We start from the raw sequence: 23,513 nt of genomic DNA, 5'->3' as shown, positions 1-23,513 counted from the left end.
CACAAGTGCCTGGTGGACATGTCCTTTGGTATATATCTGCATGTGGTCAAATAATGGGATTCTTATGTCATCCAGAGACTAATTTTAATTAAGAAAATGGGATTGTGTGACTTTCCCTGGGGAGATGTTATTATCCTAAGAAAAAAGCATCAACCACAGACCCAACAAATGATTTGACCAAACTCTAGCACAATGAGCCAGTTGAGTTTACCTGGGGTTACTTCCAGGAGCTTGGGTGACTCAACGGCAGCCTCATAGTTTACAGACCCATCAGGAAAGAGTGAAGACTCATGAAAGTTGTGTCCTAGAACACCATATAGTCAGCGCATGGAAAAGTCTCCCCTGTGCCCATGAGTAATTGCCGCATCTGTAGCCTTCGTGAGGGGCCGTGTGCATCTTTTGACTTTTATGAACTTCCTTAGTTAGGAGCCTGCCTCCTTCCTCTAGGAGGGAGTGTTTAAATTTGGAGGAGCGAGCTGCACAATATGGTGTCATTACAGGAAGGTTGATATCTGTCTTCTCTTGCCTCTAAATTGGGCAGAACCGGCATCTTCTTGGTGAGAAGTAAAGGTGGTGACGGAGGCTGTTGGTAACTATTTCGCACAGTCTCCCTCTAGACAGCCCAAGAATGCTAATGTAGAATAGGAATTGGATTCAGTCAGCCTCCCCTACCCCCCTCCTTAAGACCTAGAGTGGAAGTGCAAGGCCTGACAGACAGCATGGGTATTGTGGAGATGAGGTCATTGGAGCGGCCTCTCTTTTTTTTTTTTCTATGACTAGTCTCGTCTGTGACTTCTGTCATAGGTTGGCACTGAGTCTCCAGGACCTTGGGACTAAAAATTGCTCTTTCTGGGCACTTGTTTGGTTTGAGTCTTACTAGCCCAGGCTGGCCCCGAAGACCACACACTGATCCTCCAATCTTAGTCTCTGTGTGAGATTTACCCAGTGTGAGGATTACAGGTGTGAGCTGAGGAATGTTTTGTAAACTTTTGAGTTTGGTATTTTTGGATCAACCCCAGTTCCATCTTGCTTCTGCCTTGTCCAAATGCAGGGATGAAGGGAGCTTTGGCTCATGTTTTCCCTTGCCTCTGCAAGAGCATCTTGCTTTTTAAACCTTAACCTCAAGACATAGGGTTTTTTTGTTGTTGTTTGAAATGTTGATATTTCAGCTTGTTTTAATTTCATGTGTTAGGGTCAGCCAGATGGGCTGCAAATCAAAGAATTGTGCACCGACATGACCTAAATACTCGAGTACTGTTGCCAGAGCTGGCTTCCTTATGAAAAAATGCACACTTAACCTCTACCATGGTCGTCGCTGAGAGAGAGGAGACATCAAGGGAATTTAATTTTAAGACTTTCTGAACTGCAACCCCGGGGTTAATCAAGCACGGCATGATGTCTAGAACTTCAAAATCCGGATTTTAAATTTGAGAATCACCTGCAGCACTCATGAAGTCAGTCGTTGGTGAAGAAATTTGTTAGGAAGCAGTTAGGTGTGTCCTGGGAACGGCGGCATCTACGGGTCACAGGCGGGCGCTGCCCTCAGCTGTCAGCAGCAGGGCTCTGTCCTCAGAGGTGCCAGGAGCAGCAGCTTGATCACGTGCCAGCATCTCACTGAAGATGAGCTCCAGCTTCTTAGACCGTCCGTCTGGATTCAGCTAGTGTAGTACGTAGTTCTGAACTTGAGTCAAGGGACCCCCTAGTTGGAAACGCTTCCTGGGCAGTGCTCCAGCCCCAGGGAACCCAGATCTCTAGACGGTAGCCAGGCAGTCTGTACTCTTTGTTTTTATTGTTATTGTTATTTTTATTTTTATGGCGCTGTGGATTGAACTTGCCTCGTGGGTGGTGGGCAAATACCCTACCACTGACTGACATTTCTGTTCTGGCAGTCTGTATTTTTATAATATACCTTAGGTGTTTTGTCGGTTTTTTGTTTGTTTGTTTTTGTAAAGTTTGGTAAGTTTGAGAAACCTCATGGGTGAATATGGCCAGTCATTTAAAAAAGTAACTGTAATTGGGGCTGGCCGAATGGCTCAACCAGCAAAGGCGTGTCTCTCAGGCCTGGTAACGTTTCTTCAATCCGGAGGATCCACAATGAAAAGAGAGAGCGACTCCCCCCCTTAGTTGTCCTCTGCCCTCGACATGTGTGCCATCCCATGAAGTCATTGCTTCCCGCCACCACACACAAATAAGAAATCCTTGCTTTCGAGCGTAGTTGTACAAAACACCAAAGTCTAGGTTGCTTTAAGGAAACGTGATTGTAAATTACCCATAGAGATCCAGTTTCAATTCCAAGTGTGCAGTCGACTGTGGCGTGGGAGTCATTTCTGCTGCTGAGGTTAAATAGGCAACAAAATGTGAAGAGGCCTGCTTTTGTGGGCCCCAGGCCAACCCACCTTTGTTTGTCACTTTCACCAATAAAACAATAAAAGAATAATGTATTTTATGACTATATTAGCAGAGAGGAATGTGTTAACATCTGTACTACCTTGCCTTCAACCTACAAGTTCATCTTTTTGCCTGGTGTGGTGGCACACGCCTTTACTTCCAGCATGCAGGAGGCAGAGGCTGTTTGATTTCTGTGAGTTTCCCACCAGCTACATAGCCAGTTCCAAGCCAGCCAGGGGTACCCAGTGAGACTGTGTCTCACACAGAGAGGTGGGAGGGAGAGAGGTGTGTGTTTATGGTTTCTTTCGATTTATTTTGTTTGTCTTTTGAGAACCTCACCCTGTGGCTCAGGCCAGCCTTGAACTAAGTATCCCAAGCTGGCCATAAACTCATGGTAGGTCTCTTACCTCCGCCTCTCAAATGCTAAGATGACAATTGTGTGCTACTGTACCTGGCTCTCATGATTTTAAAGGGACTAATTAATATTACCCCACCCCCTCCCCCCTCCCCCGTTTTTGTGACAGGAACTTGCTCTGTGGTGCGGGCTGGCCTCAAGATCATGGTCCCCCTTCCTTAATTTACTAAGTACTGAGATTACAGGTGTGCAACACTGCACCTGGCTTCTCTGCCATGCTTGATGGCTAGTGCCCAGTGGGTTGTAACACCAACTTTGACGTGGTGGCTGATATGGGTAAGGTACTGGCTCAGAAGCAAACGAAATGTTGAACTATTTTCCATGGGAAACCAAAGATCGGCTATCAGCTACTTGAAGCAAAGTTAAAACAGTTTCTTTTCTTTTATACCATGACAGAGGTATGACCAGGGACTTAGAAAGACCTCAGATTATGAAGTTTAACCGTGTTACTTCTAAAAATCAGAAAGTGTCAGAAAATTCTTTTGGAAGGATCACCCTGTTCTATGACCCATGGCTAACTGTGATGCTAGGCTTGCTTTCTGTAACTGCTCAAGGCCAATTTCATACGTTGACAGAACTCCAATTATCCAGCATGTGCCGCTTAATCATCCTCCTTGACCCTAACTGGAACTTTCTTTTAATGCCCCTAAGTTCTGTCCAACAAAATTATCTTTATTTTATTTTCTATATGAGTACTTTGCTTGCATGTATGTTTGTGTACCATGTGCATGCCTGGTGTCCATAGAAACCAGGAGATTCCCTAAGACTGTTGTTACAGGGTGTAAGCTGCCATGAGGGTGCTAGGAACTGAACACGGGTCCTCTGAACGAGCACCAAAAATCACTTCTCCAGGCACCCCCCCCATCAAATTACTTAAATAAGGATGCTTTGTACTAATGGATAATCATTTCTTCATCCAGCCCTGAATTTTTTGGCCAAATTTTGAAAATTTTTATGCTAATTTCTTTGGACACACTCATAATAATTAATGTCCTTAGGGTTAGAATGAAGGTGTCAAAGGTTGAAGAATCTGGAGCTTTTTTTTTTTTTTTTTGGTTTTTTGAGACAGGGTTTCTCTGCAGCTTTAGAGCCTGTCCTGGAGCTAGCTCTTGTAGACCAGGCTGGTCTCGAACTCACAGAGATCCGCCTGCCTCTGTCTCCCGAGTGCTGGGATTAAAGGCGTGCGCCACCACCGCCCGGCTCTGGAGCTTTTTAATACAGATTTCTGAATAGCCATACTGTGGAACTCCTTCAACCAATAGATTTAAGATACCAGCCCACTTTGGGCGTGGTCTCATGTACTATAAATGCACATGAAAATTGGCTGCTGGATTCAATTCCAGTTTCCAGCACACACAGAGGATTGCAGATCCTATTCTTTCTCTGAGTTTATCCCCAGGTAAATACACCTTTGTTATACTCCATTCTGGGCTATTGTGGAGCTCTTTTGTACACCAACCTAGCCCCATGGGAAAGATTGCACCAGTTTACCTTCCCATTTGTGGTACATATACCCTTGTCAGCATTGACAGTCACTACATGACTATAGTTTAAATTTAGACAATCTGGCATACATTAACTTGAGAGAAACACTGACTCTGGTGTCTTTGTATAGAGAATATAAAGCTTAACAGATCTGTCTGTACAATAATGGGTCTCTTAATGTTACATGAAACCCTTCATTACGTTCTAAGGTCCTTAAAAATGGAGTGTTTGAACTCTTGGCACACTGTTGACATATGGCTTTGGCGTGCTTAGTGTGTGTGCATTTGGGATGATGGCGTATAAGAACTCAGTAAGTTGCTAAATTAAAAAAACATTTCCAGGGGCTGGAAAGATGGCTTAGTGGTTAAGATCACTGACTGCTTTCCCAAAGAACCCGAGTTCAAATCCCAGTACCCACATGGCAGCTAACTATCTGTAACTCCAAGATCTGACATTCTGACACAGACTTACCTGCAGTCAAAACACAAGGGCACATACAATAAAAGTAAATAAACTTTAGAAAAAGAAACATTTGCCTAAAGAACATGAGACAATCCTTTGGGGTTCCTGCTTCATGAAAGTCTCTGCAGACATTCTGCTGGATACAGAAGAAAGTGACTGACAAACTGCCAATATAGGCAGAACTGTCTTTGAAATTTCCTGCTTCATGGAAAAAATCTGTTGGATACTATGGGCCAGTAGGCTGAAGATGGGTGCCCCAACAATACAGAAGAACTTTGGGTGACTGTCCAGCAGTGAGATGTCTCTGTCAATTCTAGAGTTTTGGAAGTTGCTTACAATGCACTCCCTGTTTACTTTGGTAATATTATATCCTTCTGGGGTCTGTGATGGAGCTGAAGAATAGATAGTTATAGTTTTCCTTAGATATGACAAAAAACAAAGTAGATATAAATGTTGTAACTGTAATTCTTGCTTGATAACTGTTTTGTTATATGTAATCTAGCTATGTTAAAGTTAAAACCTTCCTTTTTATTTAGATAGAAAAGGAGAGGTGATATTGGAGGTAATGTATGCTGTAAATATGTTTCATTGCTATTGGTTAATAAAGAAGCTACTTTCAGCCAATGGCTTAACAGAGTAAAGCCAGGCTGAAAGAGATATAGAGAGAGTAGGCGGAGTCAGAGAGAAGCCATGTAGCTGCCAGAGAAGAAAGACAGGAGCTGCCAGTTGGGTACTTTGCCAGTAAGCCACAACCTCGTGGGTTCGTTTAGGATATAAGAGCTAGCTAGAAATATGCTTAAGTGATTGGCCAAACAGTATTGCAAATAATATACTTTCTGTGTGATCATTTCGAGTCAGGGTGGTCGGGAAACAAACTAGCGGCCTCCGACAACAAACTTGATTTATCTCTCAGGACTTTGGTTGCAAGCCTTAGATAACTCAGCTCAGACTATCCTAGCAGAATGGAAAGTTGGCTCATGAAACTGAACTGGGTTCTGATGTCTTGTGTTCTAATGACTAATATTGGAGAATTTTTTGGTCCATTTTATTTGTATTTTATTTTCTTTTTGAGACAAGGTCTCATTATTTAGTTCATGCTGGTCTGGAACTTACCATGTTTGGGCCCCTGTCGTCTGAGTATTGCTGGAATTAACAGGCATGTGCCACTCTGTCTGGTCTTCATTTGTTAGAATATTGAGATTGAGGTCCCTGCTGCCTCTTAAAGTTAAGTTTTTTCTATATATACTAACAAATAATTAAAATATACTGTTGACCAAATTTATACATTATGAAGGATAAAGGGAAGACTAGCCCTCAGATCTAAGATATGAGTAAAGAGATTTTTTTTTTTGCTTTGATTTTTGTTTTTCGAGACAGGTTCCTCTGTAGCTTTGGAGCCTGTCCTTGAGCTAGCTCTTGTAGACCAGGCTGGCCTCGATCTCACAGAGATCCGCTTGCCTCTGCCTCCCAAGTGCTGGGATTAAAGGCGTGCGCCACCACCGCCCGTCTCTCTCTCTCTCTTTTTTTTTTTTTTTGATTTGTAGAAGTCCCATTCAAGATTGAAGTCAGTCGCCAGTCTGGTGTGTGCAGCAATCACCTATGGCTGCTGATCAGCTCAACAGCCCATAGAGAGATCCAAATTTAACTTCATAATTCTTTGAAAGAATTGTCGCTGTCCAAGGTCACTGGATCAGGTACATGCCCAAAGGAGTAATTAACCATACAGGCGTCTAATTACAATTAGAAAGAATATAGCCTGTGTTACTCAAAGATACGTGCATTCTGATGTGTTTGGTGTCACTGTGTGAGCATGGAGAAATCCATACGTACTAAGGGTGGCTATACTGTCACTTAGGTGCCAATCTTAGGGGACTACCATCATTGACCAAAAATCTGTGCTGTGGCTCTTGGAGAGTGTTGCCTACTAAGACACTTAAGTCTCTGTGGTCAACTAAAGGGAGTCTCAGATTTTCCCTTAGTTCTTTATCCTGTGAAGTCAAGCAGAAATAGATTTTTTTTTTCTTGCCAGACTCCCTTATATCTTTAAAATTGCTTCTGAAGCCAGTAGGAACCTTCTTCTAGTTTTTATTGTTGTTTGTTTTCTTCCTCTTGTCTTTGATATGTTCTTTGGGGATCACTGTGTACCCTTAACATTTACCATAGGAAACAAATCATCTCAGATGATCCTAGTTTTCCAAAAGACTTTAAGGAGCAACACCGAAACCAAGAGTGGTGCTGCATGCTTTTAGTCTCAGCACTTGAAAGAGGCAAGAGGATCAGGAGTTGAAGGTCATTTCTGGCTATAGTTTCGAGATAGTCTGGGCTACAGACTTTATCTCAAATAAAAGAGAGAAGTAGCAAAAGGGACTGGGGAGGAAAGAAAAAGAGAAGAGTCTTTGTTTTAAGCTAATGAAGCGGGAGCCAGTTACCTTTAGGCAGTATGAGATAGCCAAGTGGAACAGAGAGAGAAGAACAGGCTTCAAGAATCAAGGCCAGTTACAGTGGGCCAGCTGGATAGTATCTATGAGACCTTTGCCCTCTGGGAAACACATGCTAAACACTATTGTTATTAAATATTGTTGAATATTCTTGCTTTTAATACATTGCTTCTAATTCAGTTAGTTCTGTAGACTAAGCTGTAAGCAAGGATGGCTTCTAACAAGCCTGTCCTAACAAGCCTGTCCTATTTCAAGAAAGAGATCCCAGATTACCCTGTAGACAGAGATAACTGAACTGCGATTTATTCCTTTGTAGCTATGATATCAAAGACAGCTCTGTGCAGTTGGCAGCACTTGAAACATCTTCAGAGTCAGAGGTAGTAATACCCGCTGTTAACTGATGTCCAACAGTCAGTCAAGATCAACCACTAAGAAGCCATCGAGTTTCGTTAACAATTAGCAAGACACCTGCAAGGTCAGAAGGTAGTAATGCTGGCCAAGTGACTAATAGCTAGCAGGTAGTTAAAGTCTAAGATAGATTGGGGTGCCATCTGTAACCAGCCTTGGCAGGGTGGGTAACGTATGAATAACACATGCTCATCAACCTGGTTGGGTTAGGAGGACATGCATAGAGAATGTAGGTCCTCCATTGGTTCAGTCCATGATATCCCAGAAAATTAACCAGTTTTAACAGAGATTTTCCTCTGAATTTTTCCAGTTTCTGTCATTGCCTACAAAAACCCCAGACAAAGAAAATTCAACAGTCTATTTTTTCTCTTGGAAATCCCTCTCTCATTCACAGGACTTTGTCTCCCTTTCTTAGTTCAGTTAACTTGATTTCTCACTTTACTATAATAATTTTCTTCAAATTTATTTATTTTATGTCTATGAATGTTGTGCCTGCATGTCTGCATGTTTGCATGCAAGCTTGCCTAGTGCCAGTGGAGGCCAGGAGACAGCATTGGATCCTCTGGAATTGAAGTTACAGGTGGTTGTTTCTGCCACGTGGGTGCTGGGAATCAAACCAAGGTCCTGTGGAAGAATAGCCAGTATTCTTAGTCCAGTTCGTCTGTAGATAATTCTCCATAAAGCCTGCGTTCATTTTGAATACTTCCTGAGAGTCCACATCATTAATCATTAGTGGTGAAAGACAATGAACTTAGAGCTGCTGTCCTAGGATGATCTTTGATGCCGACGTATCGTATGTCCTTGGCTCATGCACAGCTGAGCCGTGAAAGGTCCCAGGTACTGTCAAAAGGTGTTTGAAATTTTTGCCACAGTGTTAGGAATACAGTTTCAATTCACAGTTTGAGCCACTATCAGATCGACCATCCTGGTTTTTGAAGAAAGTTTAGGAAGGAAGTGAATGTTAACTGGACTTACCTTTTAATAAGTCACCACACACTTCCCAGGGGTGGTGACAAGCCCCGTGTCTAATTCTGCTGAAGAAAGAGACTTCTCAGGACAACAAGCAGCCAAAGATTTGATGTAGGAGTCAGTACAGGCAAGCACGATAGTTTGCCTAAGTGTTTCCCAAGTGTTCCCATGCTGAGGCTTGGTTGCACAGGTATGCTGGTCGGAGGTGGAAGAAGCACGAGGTGGTGGGACATAAGCTGAAGGTCTGATGCCATTGGGTGCATTTCCGTAAAGGAGGTTGTGAAACCGTGGTCACTGTTTCCTCTCTGCCATTTGTTTCCTGGTTGATAGAGTGATCATTTTTGTTCTTCGTGGTCCTGTCATGATGTGCTGGCTTGCCACAGGCCCAGAGCAAAGCAGCTGCTAGGTCTTAGATTAGAGCATCTAGAACCATGAGCCCAAACAAACCTTTTCTCTTTGTAAGCTGATTATCTCAAGTATTTCATTATCTTAATTCAGCACTGACTAATGTAGCAGGTCTAGCTATAACAACAAATAACTATGAAATCCCAGTGGCTTAACAAAACAAAACAAAAGGTTTATATATTGTCTTCATTGAGGTTTCTATTGCTGTGAAGAGACACCATGGTGACTCTTATAAAGGACAAACATTTAATTGGGTGGCTTACATCTTCAGAGGTTTAGTCCATTACCATGGTGTGACATGGTGGTGTGCAGGCAGACATGTGTTCAAGAAGCAGATGAGAGTATTACCTCTTAGCTTGATAGCAACAGGAAGTGGTCTGACACACTGGGCGTGGCTTGAGCATATATGAAACCTCCCCAAACCCCACTCCCACAGTGACACACTTCTTCCAAGAAGGCCATACCTATTACAACAAAGCTACACCTTCTAATAGTGCCACTTCCTATGGGCTTATGGGAGCCAGTTACATTTAAACTACCATGTATGTCAAAAAGAGTCCTGGCTGGAGGGATGATTTACTGTAATCCTGACGACTTAAGTTTGAGACCCAGGGCTCACATGGTGGAAAGAGAGAGCTGACCCTACAAGTTGTTTTCTGACGTACACATGCACACAGATAAATGTGTTAAAGTTATTTTAATTTTAAAAAGGCAATTGGCTGGAGAGGTGACTCTGGTTAAGAGAGTTTATTGGGCCAGGCGGTGGTGGTGCACGTCTTTAATCCCAGCACTCGGGAGGGAGGCAGAGGCGGGAGAGGAGGGAATTCTGTAAGTTTGAGGCTAGCCTAGTCTACAAGAGCTAGTTCCAGGGTAGGCTCCAAAAGCTACAGAGAATCCCTATCTCGAAGAGAGAGAGAGAGAGAGAGAGAGAGAGAGAGAGAGAGAGAGAGAGAGAGAGAGAGAGAGAGAGAGAGAGAGAGAGAGAGAATAGTGGTCTTCCAGATGACCCGTATTTAATTCTGAGCACCCGCATCAGGTTACTCACAGCTGCCTGTAATTTCAGCTTCAAGGGGTCCTATGCTCTTGGCCCCCACAGACACACACTCACACACACGATTAAAAATAAAGTACTTTTTTTTTTTAAAAAGGCAAGTCTATCAAAGGGTGACAGGGAGTCTACTCTGGCTCATCTTCAGTCTGAGACCCAGATGACAGAGCAACGTAAGTCTTGCTATTTTGGCTAAGGGTGCTGCAGTGTTTCCAGCCATCCATGCCCCTTTGCCTGGAAAGCACACACCTTGACAGCTCAGTAGCCTGGTTAGGAACATGGCCCAGGTCAGTTATCAAATGGCAGGAGTTGCTATCTGACCTCATTGTGCCTAAAAGGAAAAAGACCAGAATTATCTGGTCAGTAGCACGAGTGTGCTCTTCTAATGACCAGATATTTGTCTTGCAGATGAAATACATCCAAGTCTTCTTCAAAGGAGACTGTCCCAGTGTCCTGGCTAGTCACAACATCCGGATGATGCCTAATTAGGGCTCTAAATTAGGTGATATAAAGTCATTCTAAATCAACTTGGGTGTGATCCCTATTGATTTAGAGCAGTGGTTCTCAACCTTCCTAATGCTGCGACCCTTTAATACAGTTCCTCATGTTGTGATTCCCAACCATAAAATTATTTTCATTGATAGTTCATAACTGTAATTTTGCTACCATTATGAGTTGTAATGTAAATATCTGTGTTTTCCTATGGTCTTAGCCAACACCCCACCCCCGAGGGGTCACAGCCACAGGTTGAGAACTGCTGATTTAGAGACTTCTAAAGCTATTTGTTCTCCATACTCCTCCCATTGTATACTAACGCAGAAAAAACAAAGATCGGGAAAAGGCAGCGCACACAGCTGTGCTGTTTAGGAAGGAGTGGATGGAGTCCCTCCGTAGCCACTGCAAAATACAGAAGGGATTCTGCAACCCTGTTAGATGCTCTGCCCCAGGTGGAGAATGTCCCTTTCTGCTTTCCCTCTGCGCTCCTCAGCCCTACCACTAGCCCTTCTTCTCCTCTGAGTCACCTCAATTAGGTAGCAGTTGCAGAGGCTGTTCTGAATTTAGGTGCCATGAGAGGCTAACCCACTCACAATGGCGCTGCCCCCTGATTGTGCGGGTTCAGGCTTCTGGGTCCCCGGTTGTACACCTTTTCGAAAGGAATCGGCTTCGTAACTCTTTGAGTCTCGTCTTTCCACAGCCCTGCAGCAAAGCCGCACTTTTCCTTCGGACACCCTCCTTCCTTGTGTGTGCTCCGTGACAGGTGGCTTCTGCCGAGAGTGTTGAGTGCTAACTGACCTTTCTCAGGAAGAGGCTATTTCGGTTTGGTTGTCACCAGGTGGTTTTCCCCTGCTCCGCTGACCTAACTCTTAGCGAGAAGCAAGACGGGCATGTTTAGAGCATAGTTTTGCATTAAAAATACACCTTCAAAGCACCCTTTCCTTCTTCATCAGAAACCGTGTGGCACAAGCTGAGCTTACCCAGAGGCATTTTAACCCTTCAGATGGTTACTCCCTGACCGAGAGGTAAACATGGCCCAAAGTGTGCCCATCATTCTTCCTTCCTTAAGTATGCCCTTAAACTGAGCATGCTCAAGAATATGCCCACTCCTAAAGTGGTTTGCTTAGAGAGGGGGCATTATTTCATTTTGTTTTGTTGTTTTGAGGCAGGCCATGAATTTCTGGTCCTCTGTCTCCACCCTGCCAGTGTTGGGATTCCAGGCATGCGCCACCCCGCGTTTCCACTCTCAAACCTGTCGTGAGTTCCTGCTTTGCATTCCACCTAGTTCGGTTATTGACCACACCCTCATCGCTGTTCCCTCTCACCTTTACAAGTACAGCCAGTGGTAGCTGGAAAGAGCCAGAACACGCTGCTAACATTTGACTTTCAAGTCTCAGCTCAGGCGTCAGGCTTCAGGTATATTAGTTATCTGTCATTCAAATCGCCACAGGAAATTATTTTACCAATTGTTTACCAGTCTCCCAGATCTGCTTCTCACTCTGGGGCCTGATCTTTCACCTCACGCTGTTATTACACTTGAACTGCTTGTTTCTCTCTCTCTCTCTCTCTCTCTCTCTCTCTCTCTCTCTCTCTCTCTCTCTCTCTTTCTTTCTCTTTCCTTCTTTCTTTCTTTGTTTCTTTCTTTCTCCCTCCCTCCCTCTCTCCCTCCCTCCCTCCTTCCTTCTTTCCTTCTTTTTGAGACAGCATTTCTCTGTGTACCCACACTGGCTGACCTCGAACTCACAGAGATCTGTTTGCCTCTGCCTCTCAAGAGCTGGATTTAAGCCGTGTGCCACCACCGCCTGGCTCAGCTCTCTCTGCTGTAGAGAGCAAAGGTTTATTTATACATGCTGTCAACAGGTAGACTCACAACAGTTGAAATTACTGATTTTTTAATTTATTTATTTCATGTCCATGTGTTTATGTGCATGTCAGGGGGCACACATGGAGGTCTGAGGTCAGTTTTCTCTTTTATTGTGTGGGTTCCAGGGTTCTCATTCAGGCTCAGATACCTTCACGTGCTGAGCTTTCTCCCCAGTTTTAGGTTTCTAAGCTTAATTGGCTTTATTTTCAATTTTAGCAATTTTCCAGTGGGCCAACCAAAGATGTTTGGTACAGGCAGAAAAGGCCTGGAAAGCAGAGTCAATAAAATGCAAATAAATCAGTCCTTAGAAAGGTATTTCCTTTATGGCAGAGAAGGGGAATCGGCATAGAAAAATAATTGATAGCATGAAGTCATTTCTTTCCTTGATGTTTTGTTTCTTTTTCTCAGGGAAGGATCTGAGGAGCCCTAGCTGGCCTGGAACTCACTGTATAACCTAGGCTGGCTTATAATGTGTAACAATCCTCCTGCCTCAGTATCCGAGGTGAGGATTATAGATAGGAGTCCCTACTCATAGCTAGGTTGCTTCTTTGTGTAAGGATTAAAAGTGGGGGGTGGGGTGGGGTGGAGGATTCTAGCAGAAGCTGGCTTGTTTGGGGTGGGGTGCAGTTCCTGGTATTTTTCTAATCTAGATTTTTCAGGAGGTCAGACCAATCAATAGCTTAGTTTCAGATGGGTGTGAATGACTCCACGGAGTTAGTTTGGTCTTTGGGGGAGTAGGGGAAGTGCTTAGTCCAAACAGTGGTCTCCTGTGGTTTTTATTTAACACTTGTTTATGGAAGTGTTCTTGTGAAATCCGAACATGGTCTCTTATTGTTGATTCCTCTGGTTTGTTCTTACTGAACACCCCCCCCCCCCCGCCCTCCTCCTCTGGGGATTTAGCTTAGGGCCTTGCTCCTGTCACACAGGCTACTTACCTCTGAGTTGTATCAGCCTTTGTTTTGTTTCTGCTGTACCGTCTGGTTCGGGGAGGATAGTAAGGAGTGAATGCTAGCATTCTGTGTCTAGCATGGGCATGGCTTCTGGTAGGCACACTAGTTCAGCTGAGTTTATCCACATATCTGGGCATCCATCTGTGGCATGTGTGGGGCGTTGGCGGCCGCACGGGTTGTTCTTCTTTCTTCCTTCCCCTTCTCTCCTATCTCCATTGACAGTGTGGCTCTGAGGGAAGCTTAGGTTCAGGCTGATCTAGCTTTCAGGAAGAGGAGTACGAGTATACACACACCTGGAAGAGCATTGCAGTGTGAGCAGAAGAAGAGCATTGCTGTGTGCATGGCGGTAGAAAAGCAGGCGTGTGGGCAAACTCAGCCGTAAGGGTCTGAGGCAGGAGGCTCAAAAGTTTCAGATCAGTGTGGGCTACAGGACAAGACCTTATCTCAACCACCCCTTCTCTAACAATAATTCCTTTCCTATTCTCCACTTCCCATCATCCTAGGGATAGAACGTTGGGCCCTTGTTCATTCAAGGTTTGTGCCGTGCTTCTGAGCAACAGCCTCAGTCTCCCTTCCTGACTCCTTCTCCCCATCTCCAAGTCCTAGAACAATTTCCTGCTTAAATTAACACAGTCCTTCCAATCTTTGTTCTTTTTTACCTTAGCCCAAACTGCTCATCAAACATGGTACTAAATTTTCGTAACACTACACATTTTTCCTGTCATTTTGACGCTTTGGCCCAAAGGCAAGTGAGGCTTCTGAATAACTTGTAAAATGTTCAGGAATCTCTTGCTGTGCTTTTTAAGAGTCAGTCATTTTCAGTTGCCTGTGCTTAGCAAGATTTAACCAAATAGAAGGTTTTGAGGGGGCTCTTCCTTCTGTCATTCTGTCTCCCATGGTTGCTGACTTCTTTCAACTGCTGATTGCACTAAAAGCAGCCAGAATATAGTCTCATTCCCTCTGTCTAGCCTCTGCCTGGGTCGCCACTCCTTCCGTGTCTGTCACTTTAGCAGATCTAAGGTCTCCTGACTTTTCTGCTGGCTCACATCCATTAATGTAGGGACTAAATGTCTCTCATCCTTCTTTGATTCCCCTGGGTTTTTTTGTTTGTTTTGTTTTTTGTTTTTTTTTTCTTTTTAAAAACTGAGTGGAAAAGGCTGAGGATGTAGCTCAGTTGGTAGAGTCCTTGCCGAGCATGCATGAAGACCTAGGTTCAATCTCCAGCGCCCCATAAACCAAGCATGGCACATCTGTAACTCCAGAACTCCGGAAGTGGAAGCTGGAGGGTCAGAGAGTTCAAGGGGATCCATGGACATACATTGAGTTTGAGGCCAGCCTGGGCTACATAAGACCCGGTCTCAAAGCAAAAAGCAAATACAAGGAAGATAAGCGTCTGTGCCTGTCTGTGTGTACACTGCTCCGGTCTTTTGCTTTTCTCATGAATGGGAATTTGGGGAAAGTTCTTAAAGTGAGATCAGGTTTACAACTGTCTAGTGTCCCACGGTTTAGAATGGAGTCATACTCGTCCTCTCTTTGCTAAAGGGCAGACACTTTGTTTATAGTTTGAATAGTTGTGTTAATTTGGTCATTTTATTTTTAAGATCTACCTTTTTTATTTTTAAATTAATGTGTCTGTGTCTCTGTGTGCACATGTGTGCTCCTTTGTCTGAGGAGGCCAGAGGTGCCGGGTCTCTTGGGAACTGGAGTTCCAGACAGTTGCAGTAGGTGCTGGGAACGGGAGAAAAGCAGTCTGTGCACTTAGCCCTCTCTGAGCCATTGCGCCACCCCAGTTACACTATTAACAGGTTTATATGTACTTCTGGAATACTTAGACGTTTTGTTTTGTTAAGACAGGGGTCTTGTTCTACAGAATCAGCTACAGCTGAGCCATAGCTCTGGCTGCCCTGGAAATCAAAACAGGCAATCCTCCTGTCTCAACTTCCTGGATGCTAGGATTACAGACATTTACAGACACACCTGGCTTGGGCCTTTTTTTTTTTATGTACCTTTAGGACTATTTGTTTGTTTGTTTGTTTGTTTGTCTTTTGAGACAGTCTCTACGTAGCTTTAGCTATTCTGGAACTCACTATGTAGACCAGGAAACTCAAACTCAAAAGATCTACCTACCTCTGCCTCTCACGTGGTAGGATTAGAGGCACGTGACACCACACCTGGCTCCTTTAGTTCTATCACGTTGTCAGAACTTCTTCAAAGCTGTTATCTTTGAAATACTACACACACACACACACACACACACACACCCCATATGCTAAACAAGCACTTACCAACTGTCAAATGGATGCTTTGGGTCATAAATGAGACAGCAGTGAGGTTTAGGAAAGACTTTGTGTGCAGTGCAGGGATATTTTCCTTGCACACTTTTCCCTCAACCTCATGAGTAGAAAACCAGGTGATCCTGGCAACACACAAAACACCTTTACTAGATTCCATCACACTCAGTTCCGCAAGGGTTTATAGAGACAACCTGTGGGGCCGAAACAAAAGAAAAGCGTTCAAAGACACATTTTGTTCCCAGAATCAGTCTGTCTTGTCTCCCCTCCCCTCTTCTCCTCTCCTCTGAGACTGTAGCCCACACTGGCCTTCAACTTGCAATCCTCCTGCTGCAGCTCCTGTGTACTGGTGTGTATCACTGTTCCGGGCTTAGGAGCTCATCCATTAATTTGGCGAAGATTTCTATAAAATAACATTTAGACTATGATCTATGCAAAAAGAAAAGAAAATGTCTTCCAACATTGGACTAGCGCAGACAGGGCTTGGCAGGGTTCTTGAGTCCCCAAAGCAAAACTGAGGCTGACTTAGGATTCTGCAGAACCCTGTGCTGTCTCTCTTGATCCTGAGTGACTGTACACAGCTGTGGGTACCACAGGGCCTCTGTCTCTCTGCACCTCATTTTAGATTTGTGTAGTTGACATGAGACAGGCCCATCTCCGAGTTCAAGGCTAACCTGATCTACAAAATGAGTTAAAGGACAGCCAAGACTCCAAAGAGAAGCCCTGTCTTGTAAAACAAAAACAAAACAAAAACAAAACAAAAACAAAGAAAAAGGGAATTTAATGTTGAATGCATGTCCTAATTGAATATCCCAACCCTGAACCTGCAGCCTCATTCTTTTCTCTTCTCCCCCACCCCCAGCATTCCCGTGGTTTGGTATGGATATTGGCGGAACCCTGGTTAAGCTGGTCTACTTTGAACCAAAGGATATCACGGCAGAAGAAGAACAGGAAGAAGTGGAGAACCTGAAGAGCATCCGGAAGTATCTGACTTCTAACACTGCCTATGGCAAAACTGGGATCCGAGACGTCCACCTGGAGCTGAAAAACCTGACCATGTGCGGGCGCAAAGGGAACCTGCACTTCATTCGCTTTCCCACCTGTGCCATGCACATGTTCATCCAGATGGGCAGCGAGAAGAACTTCTCCAGCCTCCACACCACCCTCTGTGCCACGGGAGGTGGGGCCTTCAAGTTTGAAGAGGACTTCAGAATGGTAGGTTGGGCTTGCCCTTGTGAGATCAGCCAAGCCTCTCATGCGACCACAGTCTGGGCTGCTGAGATCTAGACCATTAACCTTGGGACTTGGACTTGTCTGTGCTGTGGTTTCCTCACCCATATGATAAGAGATATTTGACCTATTTCATAGCGTTTTTCCAAGAAAGGTTAAATGAGGAAATGTACCTGGTTCTTACTGAGTACTTAAGGTCTGTTATCTTTACTTCCAGTGCACAGGCTGGTCTTGAACTCACTATGTAGCCAAAGATAACCCAAACTTCTGATTCTCTCACTGAGTCCTAGGGTTACATTTGTTGCCAGGATGATTTATATGGTGCTGGGATTGAACAGTTGCTGCTGTATCATATGTCACAATAAGATGATATCTGTCACCTTCAGAGACAGTACAGGCTTTTCCACAGACTCTTACTACATAATCATGAGGCCAGTTCTATGGATATATAGACTAAGACCCACAGGAAAACTTTCTACACATCTGACTAAAAACGATTTACTTCTTTATACCCGTTTGCTCTCATGCATGTCTCAGTTTTGTGAGTGCCGTTCAGAAGTTTCTCTTTTGGCTGGTCATCATGGTGCGTACCTGTGATCCTAGCCCTTGGGATGTATAGGCTGAAGGACCAAGGCTAGCCACTCTACCACAAAAACAAACAAAAAACCCATACTGAAAACAAACCTTACTATTTATTGGTAAATTTCTTCATTATTGAACATCATCAGGTATGCAATGCTTAGTATTAGATGTGGAGAAGTAACATTCAGCCCAGGTTCTCTCTCTATTTAGCAATCCCTTGACATCTGCATTCTCATTTCTCCATCTCTTCAGTCAAGATAGTAATCTCTCCGCTGACTGGCTTCATCTCTTGGGGGGTAAAGTGAGAATAAAATTAAGGAACAAATGTAGGTCTATCTTGGACAGTACAGGCAGCCATGTGCCTGAACATAGGTGAAGGAAAGGTTAGAAGATGCCAGGGTTGATCGCCTCACAAAGTTGGCAAGCCCATGAGACGTGTTGTGGAATGCAGCTTCCAAAGCCTGCAGCGCAGACACCTGCGTTTTCTCACAGAACAAGTGCAATGCAGTCTTGGTAGAAAAACCTGTGATTTTTGCATAGCGAACAATCGTGTTGTTCATGGCGTTTAATAAAGCTGGTAGATGCAAAGTTTGCCCGTCAAAAGGCACACCGTTTCCTTCACCGATTTCAGGGAGTAATATTCTGGGGATGGGTGTGATGCCACTGATAAAATCTGGGACCCAGGCTTGAGTGTGTGCTGTACAAACTGACCCTTCAGGGGGTACTTTCCAGAGGAGCTGGCTGCAGTCCTGCAGCAATAACCTGACTAGGCTGATTAGCTCCAGGTTTTAACCATCTGTGACACCCTTCCCTACCCAGCTATAGACTTTGATACAACCACTTACTCAAATGACTCATGGGTGGGGGGCTTCTTCCCTGCTAACGGGATTCCGTAGCCAAACAGTTTTGAAATAAAATACAGTTAAGGAGCACGGATGGGAGAACTAAACTTAGGTCCGTAATGGGGTGGGAGCGGGTGGGTGAAATTCTAGTTCTGTTTTTGCATTTACCTGCTCGGTGACTTTTGCTGATGTGAGTTTCTGCTGTGGGCCTCAGTTTCGTCATCCGCAAAACAGGAGCAGCAATACGGGGAGAGGAGGAGGAGCATCCAGGACAAAAGTACTAGAAGTGATAATCGCATTCTTGCACTGTGTGAAGAAGCAAAGGCTTGCAGGCCTTGATGAGGCTTTTGTATAGCAATGCCTGCTGGGTAAGAGCTGGTCTTGGACTCCATTTTAATTCAGAAGGAGAGCTGACTTTGTGTGGGGATGAGATAAGTTCCTTAAGCGGTCCAGTCCACGCTATCTTGTCTGTGCACCGGAGAGCCTGACGTGAACCAAGATGACCTGATAGATTTATGCAACCTCTGTCATACCTCCGTCCCTCCTCAGGGTTTGCTCATGTCCTAGGAGAAAGACTTACTCCATCTGTGCTGGCCATGAGCAAGTGTGTTTCCTAAGGTTCTGAACTGAGAAAGGTCGTATCATCCTTCAGGTAGTCGCTTGGAGCCTAATGACTAGACCAGAGGAGGGAGCATTTACTAAATGGAGTATTTACTAAGCTCTTCGGTGTACTTCTTTATTTACTCTTCACTCCTTAGGGGGGCCCACCACCCAGCTCCCAAATAAATACATGGAGGCTTATTATTACTTATAAATGCCCGGCGTTATCTTTGCTTGTTTCTAGCCAGCTTTTCGTATCTTAAATTATCCTGTCTGCCTTTTCCCTCCGGGCTTTTATCTTTCTTACTTCTGTAAGTCTTACTTTCCTCCTTACTCTGAGCCTGGCTGTGTGATGGGCCCTTGACGTCCTTCTCTTGCTCCTCCTCCTTTCTTTCCGAAATTCTTCTATTTATTCTGTCTGCTTGCCGGCCCCACCTATCCTTTCTCCTGCCTTGCTATTGGCCATTTAGTTCTTTAATAGACCATCAGGTGTTTTAGACAGACAAAGAATCACAGCTTCACAGAGTTAAACAAAGGCAGCATAAACAAAAGCAACACATCTTTACATCATTAAACAAATGTTCCACAGCATAAAAAACGTAGCACACCTTAAAATAATATTGATCAATCTGTTTCCATCCGTATTGGACTAACCACTGTCTTCTGTTTCCATGATAAGTCTTGGTCAATGTGAAGACAGAATTGAGAAAGATTTCTTCCCGTGATTGAATAGATGATGTTCTTTTATCCAAAGCTTGTGAGGATGGATAGGTTCTCCTGCCTTCTTTCTGTGTAGCCATTCATCCACTCAACACATAGTTTATCGTGCCCCTTCTCTGTGCTACACATCTCCTGACTACCTTGTGGTCAGTGATCAGGTAAGCAAGTGAATATGCAATGTATTAAATATATAGATGTTTAATATGTTTAATATACATTAAAGTGTGTGTGTGTGTGTGTGTGTGTGTGTATCATGAAGGAGAAATAGACGCAAAGGAAGGATAGAGTGTTGCGAGGGGTCCAAGATGTGATGAGGTAACACTGAAGCAAAAACATTGAGAAGTAATAAATACCAGGCCATACAGATATTTTAGGCAAATAGATTAGTAAGTGTTAATGCACATATGTGTCCAGAGTCCAAGCTCCTGGGTGTTGTACAATAGAAAGCTAAAGACTTAGGAAGGAAGGGTCACTATATAAGCTAGGGCAGGCGTTCTCAACCTAGTAGAGACCCCCACAGGGGTCACTTATCAGATATCCTGCATATCAGATATTTATGTTATGATTCATAACAGTGGCAAAATTACAGTTATGAAGTAGCAACAAGATAATTTTATGGTTGGGGGTCACCACAACATGAGGAACTGGACTAAAGGGTCTCAGCATTAGGAAAGTTGAGAACCACTGTTTTAGGGGCTACATGGATGGTCTTATCAGTTAATCCTGTTAATCCTTGCTGTTCATTCATGAGGACCGGAGTGTGGATCCAATCACACACACTAGGCAGCACGCAACCAACTGTAACTCCAGACCCAGATCCAACACTCTTCTGTCCACCTGATGCGCGTGCGCAAACACACACACACACACACACACACACACACACGCACACACACAGAGATACATACAGAAATAAACTAAGAAAAGAATATTGCTACTCTCTGCATTAAACAGTTTGTCCAAGAACAAAGCACATGTGTGTAAAATGATGGTGTTGTGTAGAATCGCTGCTTTTGGAGTGTCAGAACTCTTGAGTTATCAGACCCAAGCAGACGATCTTCAGCAAACTCCGAATAGTTTGCACTTGTTAGATGTGAAGATATATATAGCAAATGCACTTACATTTTTAGGAAGTGTTAGTTGTTCTTTCTTTCATTTAGAATAACCAGAAAAGGCTGTAACTGATGAGAGTCTTTAAATTAGACTCTTCTCTAGGATATTTTTGATTGAACAAGGCTCTATTTCAGTTTTATTTCTGTTTCATAGTCTTTTCATTTCAATTAAATTTTTTAAAATTATTTTTTACCTCTGTTTTTATGTGTATGGGTATTTTGCCTATACGTATGTCTGTATATCAGTGGAGGCCAGAAGAAAGTGTCAGATACTCTGGGACTTAAGTTACAGACAATTGTGAGCCGCCATGTGTGTGCTGAGCATCAAACTTGGGTCCTCTGAAGGAACAGCCAGTGCTTTTAACTACTGAACCATTTCCTCCAGCCCCTATTGATTTTTTTATTTAACATTTAGGATCATGGTCCTAACAAAGCTTCTTACTTGAGACAGGATCTTACGGTGTAGCCCTAACTCCTAATCCTCCTGCCTCTGCCTCTCAGGTGCAGGGATTGCAACACACATCAATATTCCTGACTTCAAGTCAATTCATGATTGGTGTATATTATTTGCAAGCTGGAATGCAAAACCTAGCCTAATATTAAATGGGGACCAGTGAGATTGCTCAGTGGGTAAAGATGCTTGCCAGCAAGCCTGGTAGCCTGAGTTCAGTCTGCAGAACCCTAATGGTAGAAGGAGAGGACCAACTCTTGTAAGTTATCCTTTGATCTCCACATACTGTGGGCCCCCCATAATTAAATCAGATTAATGTTACATGGTATATGACACTGATAAGCCAATGAAGAATTCCACTATGTAAACATGATCATGTGATAAATCCTGATTATTCATAACAACACGAAACAATGTAGATTACAGTTAGCTTTGTAGTGGGATGCTTTATCTGCTAATGGTAATATTTCATGCTCTGCCATGCTTCATACTTTACTTAACTTCAACAAGAGTATTGATAATGCAACCCCCTCCCCCCGCCCCCGGGTTTCTCTGTGAGTTCGAGGCCAGCCTGGTCTACTGAGCAAGTTTTAGGACAGCCAGGGCAACAAAGACAAACCCTCTCTTGGAAAAACAAACAAACAAAAAACAAAAACAAAACAAAGCAATAACAAAAAAGCTATTCTTTTAATTTTTTGTCTTAAAAAGAATCTGCAGATCTCTGCTTTGAGTAGGTTATGATGACAGTCTGGCTGAGTGAGGTCAGGATGCTTTCCTCACGTGGGTTTCAGTGTTGGACTTCCAGGAGGTCTGGGGAGGTTACTCAGCAGGGCAGAGTGCTTACTGAGCCAACACAAGGTACCGAATTCAGCTCCTCGGCACCTCTATGAGAAAACCAGCTGTGTCTGCACATGCCTGTAACCCCAGACCTGGGTGGGAGGGAGTGTCAGAGGCAGGAGGATTGCTGAGGCTGACTGGCTCTCAGCCTCGCCAGGAAACAGTGGACTCCAGCTTCAGGGAGGGGGTAAAGTGGAGAATGGTAGAAGGTAGCCTATGTCCTTCTCAAGTCCGTACACATGTTCACAGCTACACACCCAGTACACGTGTGTTCACGCATATACGTGACCCCGAGAAAATGATCACCAACTTGGACCTGAGACAGTGTTAATAGGAATTAAACTTTTGAGGACATAGAGTGGCCACTAACTGCTCAGACCACCTACAGCCAGATCTATTCTTGCTTCTCCTCTGTCCCTGAAAGAAGTGGAAGGGGTTTGTCTCTTCTTATCTACCTCCCTCCCTGTAGTGTCCCACATCTGGCTTACCTCTGGCTGGCCTGCTTCCTCTCCAAACTATCTTCCTTTCCGATTTCACACCACATATAATTCAGCACTTTTTTTTAAAATCCCCAACAAGGGGAGGTTTTACCTCATAGAATTCAGAAAGGACACTCCTGGACCACCCTAGCTAGTGAGCCCTTTGTGTGTGGGGAGTGCTGTGCAGATAGTGTGTGACTGTCGTAATCGTCACAGCAACACCAAGAAGCTAGATAACTCACCCAGATCCTCTCAGTTAAGTAAACTTTAGACCTGGAGTTCAAAGCCAGGGCCATCTGCTCCAGCGCCAAGTGTGGGAAGAGACTTAATGGGCTCCAGGGGTTTTTGCTCCGTCCATAACCAGGCCTTTTGGACCCACGTTCTGTCAAGCATGTGTAGGATTCTTATTATTATTAGCTCCTCAATATTCTAATTCACTAACTTCTCTTGGCTGCCCTAACAATTTACAACAGATTTGGTGGTTTACAATGACAGACATTTCTTCCATCAAAGTTCTTGAGATCAGTGGCTCTCAATCAAAGCATTGGCAACAATACAGTTCTGTACAGGCCTTGGAAGATTACACAGCTTGCCTTTTCTGGTGTCTGTTTGCTGCCGGCATCCCATAGATCATGGTGCCCCGCTCAGATCTCTGCCTTCTTCTTCCAAAGGCTTAATCCTCTGAGCTGTTCAGATCTTTCCTGGATGTGTCTCCTGTTGTTGGAATTAGGATCCATCTAGATGACCTACAGCGATTGTTCAAGTTTCACATCTGCAAAGATCTGCTTTCCAAATCAGACCGCACTCACAGGTTCTGAGAGCTAAGAAGAGCCCATATTCAGGCCACCAGTCATATAAGCTAATGGGTGCTTTCCCAAGAACCAGGCAAGCTCTTGTAGCACAGCTGTTTTCCTGGCAGTGCATGCTCGTCCACACAGTTTCCTAACTACGGGTCTGAGAGTATTTCTTTACGTTGAACGTGAATCTTACCGACAGCACATACCTCCAACGCTCCTCCTAACACAGTCTGTGGCATCTAACA

The 23,513-nt window shown here is 44.0% G+C and overlaps 1 protein-coding gene across 4 annotated transcripts in view; it reads left to right on the top strand.

Moving 5' to 3' along the window:
* Positions 1 to 23,513, top strand: part of Pank1 (pantothenate kinase 1) — a 64,812-nt gene that overhangs the window by 25,903 nt on the left and 15,396 nt on the right. For all 4 annotated transcript variants that reach the window (XM_042054234.1, XM_038314275.2, XM_038314290.2 and 1 more), the window contains exon 2: positions 16,481 to 16,833. In XM_042054234.1, the coding sequence (XP_041910168.1) occupies positions 16,498 to 16,833 (336 nt within the window). In that variant the 5' untranslated portion in view covers positions 16,481 to 16,497. The remainder of the gene's footprint in view (positions 1 to 16,480; positions 16,834 to 23,513) is intronic.

Source organism: Arvicola amphibius, chromosome 1 (assembly GCF_903992535.2).
Source record: "Arvicola amphibius chromosome 1, mArvAmp1.2, whole genome shotgun sequence".
Classification (NCBI taxonomy): domain Eukaryota; kingdom Metazoa; phylum Chordata; class Mammalia; order Rodentia; family Cricetidae; genus Arvicola; species Arvicola amphibius.
Note: the sequence above shows the minus strand (reverse complement) of the source record. Positions and strands in the feature narration are given on the sequence as shown.